General features: G+C 41.6%; 1 protein-coding gene across 1 annotated transcript; it reads right to left on the reverse strand.

Annotated features, from left to right (window-relative positions):
* Window positions 1-908: 908 nt before the first annotated feature.
* LOC110964757 (prosaposin receptor GPR37) lies at window positions 909-14,272 on the reverse strand. Its single transcript, XM_022213568.2, has 2 exons — window positions 12,570-14,272; window positions 909-2,720 (listed from the first exon to the last, which is right to left on the reverse strand). Exons 1-2 carry the CDS (start codon window positions 13,518-13,520, stop codon window positions 1,887-1,889), a joined length of 1,785 nt encoding a protein of 594 aa, XP_022069260.1. The 5' UTR covers window positions 13,521-14,272; the 3' UTR covers window positions 909-1,886.
* Window positions 14,273-14,536: the final 264 nt, after the last annotated feature.

The raw sequence follows: 14,536 nt of genomic DNA on the forward strand, positions 1-14,536 counted from the left end.
GGTAGATTATGAGGTTGACACTGGCCAGTAATTTTATTTGAAAGCTGCAAAGACTTGGAATTTAGTAGCTCATTAATGAAATGAAAGTTGATATAAACAGTGTATTGTTCATTGTAAACTGAATAAACTGTTTCACTTATTTGAAATATTTGACTTTGCTGGATGTAATTACCTGATAAAAAGGAGTAGAAGCCATTGTACTGCCCATTTGTAAACACTTGTGGGGTCTTTTTACTTCGCCAAGGAATGCGGCAGAGTTATGTGACGATCAGTGTATGCCTGTCTGTCTGTTCGCAACATTACTGAAAAATAGATTTGGATGAAATTTTCAGGGAAGGTCAGAAATGACATAAGGACCAAGTGATTAGATTTTGACAGTGATGTGGCTTGTAGTCTGGATCCACGGATTTGTTAAAGATTTCTGTGTCATTGCGAGATAGCAGCACAGCATCACTGTTACTATGACAAGTGAACATTACGTCAGCTGCCTGCTGACAAGCACATGATTGCAATCCTACTACAAATCGACCGCTGCAGACTTATACGACTGAGCAGCTTTAGTGGAGTACTATGCTCTCTGAGTGCTTTTCGTGTTTCCAAAGCAGACATTTTGCTGTTTAAAACATGGAATATGACAAATGATATGAACAGTTTTTCCCACTTAGTCGGTCTGAATTATAGCATCTAAACACAGCATCATCATTCAGTAGTAGAAATTTCTGTCACACTTTTCCTAATTTCTGTCAGTGCTACCACAAAGTTAGGAATTATGTGACAAGGGCTCCCAATTCCTATTTGCTTGAATGTGAGTCCACATTTGGTTTTTGCCCTCTTCTTCTGAGACCACACTGAGGCAACTGTGAGGAAAATCGCCACACAAATAAATCAGCTCTTTAAATTCAGAAAGATCTATTGTAAAATATGTTTTAATAAAAGTGACAACTTCTTGTGGCCAGAAAAAACAAACAAAAAAATCCCAATAATTCTTTACCTTATCACATTACGGGCTGAACAGAGATTTCTGCTGTCAAACACAGAGTGACGAAGGAAACGCTCACACAGCCAATAGGGATTCATAACAAACACAAGACAGAGTCACCACCATTTTTGATATATTACTGCAAGTTTCACTGGCTCACTAACACAAAGAAAGAAGGAAACCAACAAGAACATCCAGAAGAACAAACCTGAATGTGACAGAAGCCGCGGTTGGAGATTATTTTTTAAGTTGTGATCTCACCACAACTATTTCAAGGAACGCTTTGTCTTTGTGGTCTGTAGTTTTCTGATAATTTTCAGCTAAGTTTTCAATGAAAAAAAACAACAACATTTGGCATGAATTACTTGGAAGATACAGTATCCAGGAAAAGTAATTTAAAAACAATGTTTTGGATGCAAATGTAATACTGTTTAAAAGGAAACTGAATAACTTCTACATATTCTCGATTTTCTCTTTTTTAAGGGAATTTCTTACAAAGTTACCATTCATAAAATAAAGTTTACCAAATTCTTCTATCGCATTGTTTCATGATGTCAAATCATTAAAAAAAATTATCAGCGGCCATGTCTGCTCTCAGGTTCTATTACACACAGTGACAACAAACAAAAAACAAAAAGTACAACCGAGTGCACATTCAATAAAAAATACTGGTGAGTTAATTAAAAAGAAAAACTAAAATAATTGTCAAAAACTAATACTGACTGTATTCTTTCAAATACAGAAACTCTGTAAACAGTGAATGGATGGACAGTAGTGTGCTCAGTCTATCTACCAGCAAACACAACAGTTCAACAGTTTGGGTTGCTTAGGAAATGACACTATGTCTACTAAACATAGTCCTGATCACATCAGATGAAGCTCCACCTAACACATTTGACCTTTGTCCTCAGCAGTGGGTTCCCACGGCAGAGTAGGCAGCTGAGGTGGATGCTTCCCTGTGAACGGTACTGAACGGTGACAGCTCCAACTCAGTGGTGGTGCACTCATTATCGATATCACTCATGGCAGTGGTGGGGGAGTGAGCTGGACTGCACTCATCACAGCAGCAGCAACAGCAGTCCAGGAAGGCTCTGGTGAATGGCTGGCACAGGCAGAACAGCAGCACAGGCGTCACGGCAGACTTACAGAAGAGCAGCAACTGGCTGACCAGATGGAGGATGTCCAGGGTTCTCCTGGGAATGCCGGCCGCCATGTACACGGTGACAATGTTGCAGATGTTTTCTGGGATGATGCAGAAGCCGTAGAGGATGGCTAACGCCACCACGGCACAGTTCATCTGGCTCTCCAACTGGATCTGCTTCTTGCCCCCACGGACACAGGCTCGCTCTGCCCGGCGGATCTTGCGAGCAGTGACCAACGAGCTGCAGATGGTAAACAGTGTTGGTAGGCAGAAGTAGCAGCCGAAGTACCACCAGAGACGTGCACCGTCGTAGGTGAGCCCCAGGACATACAGTGTGTCTGGGAGCTCAGTGGAGATCCGGACCACGCAGCGCTCGCACGGCGTCATGTCTGGCGGGTCGCCATCCTCAGTGACCAGCTGTCGGATCAGCAGCTCAGGCAGTGCCAGCAGCAAAGCACCCACCCATATGACGGCCAGCTTTGCTGTAGTTGACATCCAGTTCTCAATCATCTCGTAGTACATCTGCACGTTGCTGGCTGCACGGAAACGATCGATGCACAGAGCACAAAGTGTGAAGGTCGTGACCCCAAGAGACGCGACCTGGGGGGAAAAGATCATTTCAGATTAAAAGTAATCCATCTTTATCTTATTCTGAAAAAATAAATCAGAAGAGAAAAGAGCAATATCACAACCCTAACTAGAAAAGCATTCAGAGAGCACAGTACTCTGCCAAAGCTTTTCATTACCCCGTATGGCATTGTCAGAACTGCAACATTTTTTTGTAAAAATACAGCATTCATCCATCCATCCATTCTCTATACACCGCTTCATCCTCACTAGGGTCGCGGGGTGGGCTGGAGTCTATCCCAGCTGACTCGGGCGAAGGCAGCGGACACCCTGGACAGGTCGCCAGTCTGTCGCAGGGCTACATATATAGACAAACAATCACACTCACATTCATACCTACAGGCAATTTAGAATAATCAATTAACCTCAGCATATTTTTGGACTGTGGGAGGAAGCCAGAGTGCCCGGTGAAAACCCAAGCATGCACAGGGAGAACATGCAAACTCAATGCAGAAAGAGCCCAGGCCCACCCCGGGATTTGAACCGGGGATCTTCTTGCTGCAAGGCGAAAGTGCTAAACACTACATCATTGTGTAGCCCAAAAAAATACAGCATTTGTTTATTTATTTTATTTTAATGTTTTTTTTGCAGGGAGAATACATACAACATTGCCACAAGAAAGGGAAAATACGATGCATATAAGACGTCTAGCTTCAGCTAATTTACAGTCTTTGTCCCTGGTCAGGCGCTTAAAATAAAATGAAATATACTAAATTAAAAAATCCAATGACACAATACAGTGAATAATACAATAAATAAATAAATACAGTTGCCATTGTCAATTACTTATAAAAGAAAACTGAGCTGAATTTAACATTAAACATTAGTAAAGTGCTGTTATGTTGACAATGACAATGTGTAAGAAATTAATGTTCGCACTTCTGCTGCTGCTTGAACCAGTATTTAACTTTTAACTATTAGTTATTCAATAAAAGGTAAACACTTCGCACATCTATCAAAAAACAGGTGCGAAGAGGGAAAAACAGACCATGAGGATTGCAAAAAGAGGCCCCCGCACACTGTTCAACTTGCAATATATCCTTTATTGTAGTAGTGACATTTCGGTACTAGACCTTCATCAGACAAACATTTTAAGTCCATGAGAAGCCATCTTAAATAGGGAGTGGTTGTTCCTCCAACAGTGTTATCACCTGTGCATCTACACATGTGATTTACCTGATACGCTGTCCTTGCGGTCTGGCCTATGTGGGAAAAACCACAAGAAAACTTAAACATAGGATAAGTGAACATAAAAGTTCTGTACGTAGGAACGATCGGGATTATCCCGTGGCCGTACATTTTAATGATGCTCATCATGACATTTCCTCTTTACGTTTCTGTGGCATTGAACAGGTAGACCCGCCACTTAGGGGAGGTGACCACGACAAGCTACTAAAACAGCGTGAGGCTTACTGGATCTATACCCTCCAAACATTGACCCCAAAGGGCTTAAATGATGAACTGCTGTTAAATATGTTTCTGTGACCTTGTGCTGAAGCATGAATTTTAATGTCCTATTTGAGTGGAAGATCCTGTCTAGTTTTAACTACTTCTGGATACATATGAAATATGCACATATATCATGAGGTTTATCTAATCATATGACCTGTTGATTGTGTTCAACTTTGTATATATATACATTTCTGAGCCTCTGAAGGATATTATAAAATTCTTTTAACAGTATTTCATGTTCCTTTTGGGAGCTGGGCTTAGCCAGTCACTATGCTTGTTTGTTATTAATTGTTCTGTGTTTTGTATTAAATTAGGGCTAATGACTTTCATGTGCATGTGTGAATGGGATTGGCTGTGGAGGAACAACCACTCCCTATTTAAGATGGCTTCTCATGGACTTAAAATGTTTGTCTGATGAAGGTCTAGTACCGAAACGTCACTACTACAATAAAGGATATATTGCAAGTTGGACAGTGTGCGGGGGCCTCTTTTTGCAAACCAACTATTAGTTATTGATGATAAGAAATCACGGCAACATAGAATGTGGTCATTTAATATAGATGTACACACAAACAAAATGACCTTGCACTGAGCACAGGCATGTGTTATGCATGTGTACATTATGTACAGATACCAAATTGCGTGACCTAAATATGTAGTGGGTGGGAGGGAATGATGGGACTTGGAAACACCCCCACAATTTATTTAATTGTTCCTAGTATCATTTCTGACAGATACATCCCAATAAGTCGGCAATGGTGGATTTGTAGTAGGATCGCAATCGTGTGATAGTCAGCAAGCAGCTGATGTAGTGTTCGCTTGTCATAGTTACAGTGACACCATGTCGCTATCTGGCTTCTTCTTCTTCTTCTTTTCCTTTCGGCTTTTCCCTTCAGGGGTCGCCACAGCGAATCAATTGCCTCCATCTAACCCTGTCTGCTGCATCTTCTTCTCTCACACCAACTACCTTCATGTCCTCTTTAACCACATCCATAAACCTCCTCTTTGGTCTTCCTCTAGGCCTCCTGCCTGGCAGTGGGAAACTCAGCATCCTTCTACCAATATATTCGCTCTCTCTCCTCTGGACATGTCCGAACCATCTCAGTCTGGCCTCTCTGACTTTATTTCCAAAGCCTCTAACGTGTGCTGTCCCTCTGATGTACTCATTCCTGATCCTATCCAATCCTGGTCACTCCCAAAGAGAACCTCAGCATCTTCAGTTCTGCTACTTCCAGCTCTGCCTCCTGTCTTTTCCTCAGGGACACTGTCTCCAGACCAAACAACATGGCTGGTCTCACCACAGTTTTGTAAACCTTTCCTTTCATTTTAACTGAAACTCTTCTATCATACATCACACCTGACACTTTTCTCCAGCCGTTCCAGCCTGCCTGTACACGCTTCTTCACCTCTTTTCCACACTCTCCATTGCTCTGGACTGTTGACCCTAAGTACTTAAAATCCTCCACCTTCTTGATCTCTTCTCTCTGTAACCATGTCGCTATCTGGCAATGATACAGAAATCTTTAACAAGTCACGGAATTCACGGAATTGCATAACTGCAAAAATCCAATCAGTTGGTCTTTGTGTCATTTCTAATCTTCCCTGAAAATTTCATTCAAATCTGTTAATCCGTTTTTGAGCAACGTTAACAGACAGACAGACAGACGTCAATCGTCACATAACTCCGCCGCGTTCCTTGGCGGAATGATAATTCCATGACATGAAGTGGACAAAGATCTCAGTCCAAATGTGTTTTATGATTGAATGAGGTGAATAGTTGCTGTATTTATAAAACTAAAATGCAACAACATACAATCGAAACAAACTGTTGTTTGGACAGAATTGAGTTAAGACCAAAATCTGAATTTCTGATATCTTTTTCTTAATCTTTTTAACAATATATTCATTCTTTTATTTTTACAAAGATTTTCAACCAGTTTTGCTTTGTTTTTTTTGTTTTTAACTGAACAATTTATGATATCAAAAGCTGAATTTGATACAGCACATAACTAAAGCAATTACTGTGATAATAACCATTATGGAGAAACGCAACATACGTAACACACGTCGCTGCTGTCAGCATTTAGAGCAAAGAATGAGGATAAAGATAACATAAACAGCAACATTGTTTTTAACAGGAATTAACTGAAAACATCACCAAACCTCAGAAATAAAACTGGTCATTTGAATATTACATAAAATACAGTAAGATGCTGTATGAAGTTAGATATCAGTAGATATGGTGGGAGGACACAATGCAACTCCGTTATTGAATGACAGGCTGCCTAAAAATCTGCAGCTCTGTTGTCCCTGTTATTGGCTAACTTGGTACACTGAAGGTTTCTTTTGTCAGTCTTTGTATAAAAAAAAACATGTAATATGTTCCTCAGGATTACTATATGAGATACCATATTCTGAGATAAACATTACGACTTTACATTTCAAGAATAGGTCGAGAGAATTGGTTAGGGTGAAAGTAAGACCGGATCCAGCTAAGCATCATTAAACATGAGGTTCTGAGTTCAGTTTAAGGTCATAAACACATCTGAGTCTTGGAAACTAATACTGAGTTTAGACTACACAATATTTGTATGCTATCTGTCTCAAAAGAGGCTCGTGCTGAAAATAGACATCAGGAATGACCCAGAGGTTTTTCCAGTGCAGCGGTGCGTGTTACACTGTATGTCAGACTGACAGTCTCTGCTGTATCTCTGATATTAATGTGCATTCTCTGTAAGGTCCTTTGTCCAACACTTTATCTCTGGCGTCAAAAAACTTCAACATGATTAGTTCTTCCTGGTCTGCACAGTGGCGTGGTGGTTAGCACTTTCGCCTTGTCTGGTCTTTCTCCAGCTTCCTCCCACAATCCAAAAACATGGTGAGGTTAATTGAATATTCTAAGTTGCCCATAGGTGTGAATATGAGTGTGATTGTTTGTCTGTATATGGAGCCCTGCGTCAGGCTGGCGACCTGTCCAGGGTGTCTCCTGCCTTCGCCCCAAGTCAGCTGGGATAGGATGGATGAATGGTATGGAAATATTCCAACCCACATTCATGTTACAACCTGTCATCCTTCACACCACTGGACATAAACTTTCAGAAATTCAGTGCAGGAGACCTGCTGTTTTAGTTTGTGGCTACTGTCTATCTCCTTAGTGGAGGCACATACTTTTCATGTTATTCCTCATAACCTATTCACTATTTTTTTCCTATTGCACTTTTTCAGATTTAGTTTTTATTGATCTCAAGTATTCTATTTAATTGTTTCTTTTGTTGTTATTTAACATCAACCAGAAACATATTTCGAGTCGGTTATGTGAGGGTCATGGTGTTAACCGTCTTCAGTCAGCAGACCAGAGTCCCAAGTAGGACAATGAACACAGTGGAGTTAAGTGACGATTGCTGTTGGTTTGTCTGTCCATCTGTCTGTCTGTCTGTCTGTCTATTCGCAACATTACTCAAAACTGGACTAACAGATTTGGATGAAATTTTCAGAGAAGGTCAGAAATGACACAAGGACCAAATGATTAGATTTTGGAAGTGATGTAGCTGATAGGCTGGATCCACAGATTTGTTAAAGACTTCTGTATCATTGCCAGATAGCCGCATGCTGTCACTGTAACTATGACAACAAGTAAACACTACATCAGCTGCCTGCTGATAATCACATGATCCTACTACAAATCCACCGCTGTGGACTTATCAGGACTTATCCGTTGGAAATGATACTACAAACAATGGAAAAAATTGAGGGGGTGTTTCCAAGTCCCATCAATTCCCGCCACTTGCTACATATTTAGGTCATGTGATTCAGTATCCGTACATAACATACACATGCATAACACATGCCTGTGCTTAGCGCAAGGCCATTTTGTTGTGTACCTCAATATACATAGTTACATTTTATGGTGCCGTGATTTCTTTTCATCAGAAACTAATAAACAAATGCTGCATTTTTACAAAAAAAATGCTGCATTTCTGACAAGGTAGTGTCTACAGATATGGGCCCGTACCAGGCTACGGATACGGCACTTTCCATTTGCCAGACAGATACGGACCCGTATGCGAGTCTCGTGAGTCAAGAAGCTGCTAACCACTGCAAACTGTTGAAAGGTAAGCAAAGGTTAAGGTTAGGGTTAGTGTTAGGGTCAGGTTTAGGGTCTGTACCTGTAGTACCGATGCTACGGGTCCGTACCGCTAGCGTCTACCGGGAGTCACGTGACCAGATCTCGCGTATCTGATTGGCAAATGGCAAGTGCCGTATCCGTAGTCCACAGGCTACGGGTACGGGTCCGTACCTCTTGCAACAACCTTCTGACAATGCCATATGGGGGAATGAACAGTATTGACAAGAGTACTGTGCTCTCTGAGTGCTTTTCTTCTTCATGTTTAGCTGCAGTTTGCTTTTGATAACAGTTCAAAAATACCTATGCACAAAAACTACTAGGTTAGATTGAGGGAAAGATCATGGTTTGGGTTGAAATATAGCCTTTAACAACAAACTACAGAAAAAACATCAAATGTGACGTTCAGAGATTTTTACTGCCATGAGGAAAAGCTTTCGATACTGCTTCTAAAAATGTTGGCATCTCACAATTTTATGATTTTTTTTTTTGGAAATGGATTAATTTTTCTTGTGTGTCTTTTCTATTTTAGTGTTACTCAAAGCACTTTACAATGTCTTTCTTATTCACCCTTTCACACACACTAATGTGGCCAGAGCTGCAATGCAAGGTACTTGCCTGCCATCGTGACCAATTTGAGGTTCAGTGTCTTGCCCAAGGACACTTCAACATGTGGAGAGACCGATGATCAAAACGCCACCCTTATGATTATTGGCCAACCTGCTCTTCCACCTGAGTCTCAGCCGCCACATAGCTGTTACACCTTTTGTGAGACTGGGCTGCTGCAGGCTTGGAAGTAATGGTGTTCAGTAAAGGTGTTCACCACAACGTACAATGATACATTTTAGTAATGAAGACTAGGTTTAAGGGTGGGAAAAAGGTCAGACAGGTGGTACAATTAGGTTTAAGGTCTACAAGAATTAATGTCAGTCAGTGTAATCCTTTGTAGCGATGAAAGCATGGCTGTGTTGTTATGTGTGTTGGGTATTAACCCATCACAGCAGTCTTCAGATTTAATCCTCTTGCTGTTTAGTGTGATTACAGTCCATTAAACAGTTAAAGCAGCAGCAATCTCAATGTGCTATTTTATATCAGTCTACTTTTAATTTAGACAAATAAAAGACCAAGGAATAAGAAAAGTAGTTACAGATCCAGTATCAGATTTGACTCTATTTGGCTTTTTGGCTGTAATAAAACTAAGAAGAAAATCATATATTTTTTCAACATAAATGTGTAAATTTGAGTATGTTGAGAACAACAACATTATGTATGTTTTAAAAAAAAAGGGTTTAGAAGCTAAATTAATTTCAAAAGAAATTGAGGGACGGTATGTGATAAAATACAAAAGAAAGAAAGCAATTAAAAGAATTAAAGAAGACAGCTTATGTTGTCAGTAAATGTCATTAATGTCATGTAGGTCACTCCTGCAAACAAAGAAAGATGCGGCTGCTAAGAAGCTTAAACTCAATAAATATGACCTTTTGTTGTTAGACGTTACATACTACAGTATGTAACGTCTAACAACAAAAGGTCATATTTATTGAGTTTAAGCTTAGACATAGACAGGTCTGGCACTGTCATGAGTTGCAAACATGCTAATCCGGTGCCGATATTTCAATTTTAGGCAATTAGCCAAATTAAGAAAAATTAAAAAATACATTGATTACCAATAATTATACAGTTTTTGCCGTTATTTCAACAAGTGGCTTGGTGGCTTGCAGCTAGAAGATCCCCCTTTTCGCGTCCCGGCATTTCCAGGATCTTTCTGCATGGAGTTTGCATGTTCTCCCTGTGCATGTATGGGTTTTCTCTGGGTACTCAGACTTTCTCCCACAGTCCAAAAACAGAATCAGGTTAATTGGTAACTCCAAACTGTCCGTAGGTGTGAATGTGAGTGTGATTGTTTGTCTCCATCTGTAGTCCTGTGATAGACTGCTGACCTGTCCAGGCTAAAGAGGATTAAACAGTGTACAGATGATGGATGGATGGATGGATGGATGGATGGATGGATGGATGGATGGATGGATGGATGGAAGTTGTTTACTACATTTCCTTTCATTGGAACTAAGGGACTCAAACTAGGAAAACCTCTCCCAAACTGAAAGGACAGAAACTCGTGTCGACAATTATCGGATTCAGCTAAGTTAAATTAACAAATGTTCTAAATATATCCAGCTCTAATCTCAGACCTTCCTGTCTTGTTTAAACTGAGGGGCGTCACTGTCATCTAATCTCAGTCTCAGGGAGTCTTCATTAATCTCAAACCTTCAGTCTAATTGGTCTGCAAGATGTCACACATTCAGCTTGTGTTGGCTTGTTTTCTGCAGCCTTATGTGACACTGATCAGATTAACAATCTCTCCCTTCATTTAGCAACATTAAACCTGGTTTAAATCCAGGCTGGAGTGACTGTCCACCTAATTCTCCTCCAGTGTGTCCTGTTCACATGTTCATATTCATGACTTTAGTAAGATTTGTACTGTAAAGTATCATTTAAAATATCATTATCCAAGTGAAATTAGATTGTTAGTTTCCCTCTGAATATGACCCATATGATGCAAAAGAGCACAGATATGTTTGGCCTGTTTGGTCATCGAGCGGGAAAGATCAGAGTTTGGGTTAAAGTGTAAGACCTTCATCACTGTGGTTAGAACAATAAACACACTTTTAAGATCATAAGATTATCATGTTGAAAAGAAGCAATAATTTAAAGCTGGAAATGAAGAGTTATCTACTATGTGGGAGTCCAGTGTTTTGTCGGCCCATCCACCCACCTCAGCCTCCTGCCTACACCAACTTAGTGGCTTTACAATCTTCTCACCTCCTGTTTTGTGCTTGGCATATGGCCACTAGAAAATGCTGTCACAATGGGATGTGACTGTTGATTCTAAAAAAGCAGCACTAACAGCCTGTGGGTTTTTTTTTTATGGGCAGACAGGTTTAAATGTTAATGCTAGAAGCTTCAAAAGCCCAGATTGTGTTTAGTAATACTCTAATAACTTCTGTTTTCTTCAGCTACAAAACAGTTTAGACTGAGGTATTTTTAAAAATGAAAACATAAACTGCAGGTTTCTGTCGTGAAGAGAAGTTTGGCTTCAAACCTTATGGAGATCTTCCAAAGTCACACTGTTTTACTGCTAATGCTTCATATTAACTTCAGATGAACTTGGAGACATGCTTTTGCAGAAGACGTGGGATTTTGTCCCCCTTCACCCTTAACGAAGACACATTAGGACGCATTGACAAGTTCTGTCAATGCATCTAATGCTGAGGCTTCAACAAAAATGGTCTTTCTCTCATTCTTCCCAACTTTTGCCACAGTGTGACATCATCTGGAAAATAATATATCTTGGCCAACTTCATACATACCTTCACAAGGACAGCTACTGATGATTAAGTAGTTGCAGTTGTGCTAATTTTCCACCAAGTCCTGTCTGTGAGTGTCATAAAGCATTGTACAGTTTCTTGGTGTCAAATCAGCTTTTAAATACACTCATCTGTCCCACCAGCAGGACTTCCTGGTTCATATTTAGGTGTCCTCCCATCCACCAGGACTCATTTAATCACAGTTTGTGTCTCTTCCTATGAATTCTTTACTATCCATTATGGACAGGGCAGACGGTTACTGCAAGCAAAGCCTGCATCAATGTAAATGTGGGAACTGGACTATTGTTTAAAGACAGAGTTATAAAAATGTGAACCTGTTTAAAAATATCTTCCATATGAATTCTGAAGCTGAATACTAGATTTGTTTGTATCATTGGTGTTTGGTTGGAATTTTGCATGCATCAACATACACTATTGTTCAAAGGTTTGTGGTCACTTAGAAAGGTCCTTATTTTTAAAAAACAAATGCATTTTTTTCAATGAAGACAACATTAAATGAATCAGAAATCCAGTTTAGACCTTGTTAATGTGGTAAACGACTATTCTAGCTGGAGATGGCTGACTTTCAAAGGAATATAGGGGTACAGAGGCCCATTTCCAGAAACCATCACTCCTGTGTTCTAATGGTAGATTGTGTTAGCTAATCATGTTGAAAGGCTAATTGATGATTCGAAAACACTTGTGCAGTTATGGTAGTTTTTATGTAAAACATGGAACTGTGTAGGTGGCCCCAAACTTTGAATGGTGATGTATAGCGCCTCTTATACAACACCTGCACCCACCTGTCACCCCCCCACCCCCCCCACCCCCCACACACACACACACACTCCACCCTTCCCGCAACCCCATCCCTCCCCTCACCTCCAGGTAGGGGATAATCCTGCACGAGAACTCCCCCAGCAGCCAGTTCTTGGTGAGCTCCTGAAACACCACTAGCGGCAGGCAGAAAAAGATGATGACGAAATCCCAGAGCGCGAGGTTGGCCAGCAAGGAGTTGGAGATGCTCCTCATGTAGTAGTTGTGACACACGATGCACATGACCGACACGTTCCCAATGATCCCCACACTGAAGATGATGGCGGCGGTGATCATGACCGCGTACGCTCCGTAAGACTCCGCGGTCACCGGGTAGAACGGGTGCCTCAGCTGCTTGCGTCGAGTCCGTGTGTTTACTGGGGAGAGAGGCGTCGTTTCGGGGAAGTCCGGCACAGAGTACTCGTCCTCATAGTCGCTGGTGTTGAGGCCGAAAGAGGGTCCCCTCTCCTGTTCCTGCGCCATGACTGCAGGCAGGACGTCCCATGCGCTCCCGGTTCCATCCTGCTGCAACTTGCTACTCCGCACCCTGCTGGATTTTGCATTCCGCCTTTGGCGCCGTTTGTGTCCATTCGCCCTGGTGCCGCAAGTGAGTCCATGTGGGGTTTGTTTAAGTACCTCTGTCAGAATGCATCTATTCCTCCGCTCGGCGTTGTTTTCTTCCGTGCGTAAATCTTCGTTTGTGAGTACAGTTCGGATGTACCGAGTTCCATCATGAGTGTCACTTTTACGCACAGAGCGCTGGGGTGCATGAATCCGCAGCAGCCCAGAAGATGCTGGGTTTACAGTATCCAGCCACGAGGCTTTCACATCGTGCGCCCTCCCTTTGTCCTCCCCGCTGACTGTGCGCCATGTCCGGCTTGGTGCATTCCTGCCAGCGTCGGTGGATTCATAATGAGGACTGAAAGTCGTCTTTGTTTTATGCCCGTGGAGTTGGTTGGCGATGGCCTCGCTGCACAGCCACAAACAGAGGAGCCTCAGGGGTGGAGACCGCATCATGATTCAGTCAAAACCGCGACATGAAACTGTGTGGTCCAGAATGATCGATCCATCTCCGGGTTGTGATAATCAGTTCAACAGGGCGCAAGCCATACCTTGAAACTATCTTGGGCTTTTCAGACGCCTCGTATTGTGTCGCACGAACAGTTTTCACCAAGTCTGTGGTCAAGTAAAAGTAGGGCACCTGTTCGGGTGCGTCCCGGAGCGGCTCCTCTCCAGAGACATCACTGGTGTAACCAAAACTCTGATAGACTCCAGGAAAAGTGCTCAAACTTCTCAGAAAAACGTAAAGTGCCCGTCCAGATATTCTATAGCAGAAAGTGGAAGTTGGAGTGTAGAGTTCCGAGGCAGGTTCAAGTTTGTTCCATAAGGTTTCTGCACACGAAGCCGCTCAGAAGTACTTGGAGATCAGGGCAGAGTCCGACGAAACGTGGCTTGAGAACAGACCAAGCTCCGTCGGTGAGAGAGGAGAGGATGCGAGACAAGGAGGAGGAGGGCGAGAGGAGGAGGAAGAAGGCGGAAGGAGGAGGGGAGTCATTAGTAAACTGCTCTGATCCGATAATAAACAGCTGAAAATACACATTCATCTGGCGTGCATCAAACCAAAGCTACACTTAAAAAGACGTGGAAAACAATCAGGCAGTAGAAATAACGGACACAATGACAGGAAACCTGCATGTTTTGAAAAAAGGCACTCTATTCTCTTTTAAATTATTGCAGTTTGATAGTATCACCCCGTAGAACAAAAACACAGAGACACTTTGATCCTTAAGGAGATACACCTCAGAGGATTGTAAATTACTTTCTAATGTCAAAACATGTAATATTTTGCTCCACTAAAAACGAGAAATGTTCCCCTCACCTGTGGAAAAACATTTTATTTGCAAGAAACATACAGAAACATTATCTGAATATCTGTAGTGAAAGAATATTTGGACTGGAGTTGAATCTATATTTTTTTTCTGCTAGAGTGGAAATCTAACTTCGCTGTCCTGCACATCATTCCTCAGTGGTTA

Source organism: Acanthochromis polyacanthus, chromosome 8 (assembly GCF_021347895.1).
Source record: "Acanthochromis polyacanthus isolate Apoly-LR-REF ecotype Palm Island chromosome 8, KAUST_Apoly_ChrSc, whole genome shotgun sequence".
Lineage (NCBI taxonomy): Eukaryota > Metazoa > Chordata > Actinopteri > Pomacentridae > Acanthochromis > Acanthochromis polyacanthus.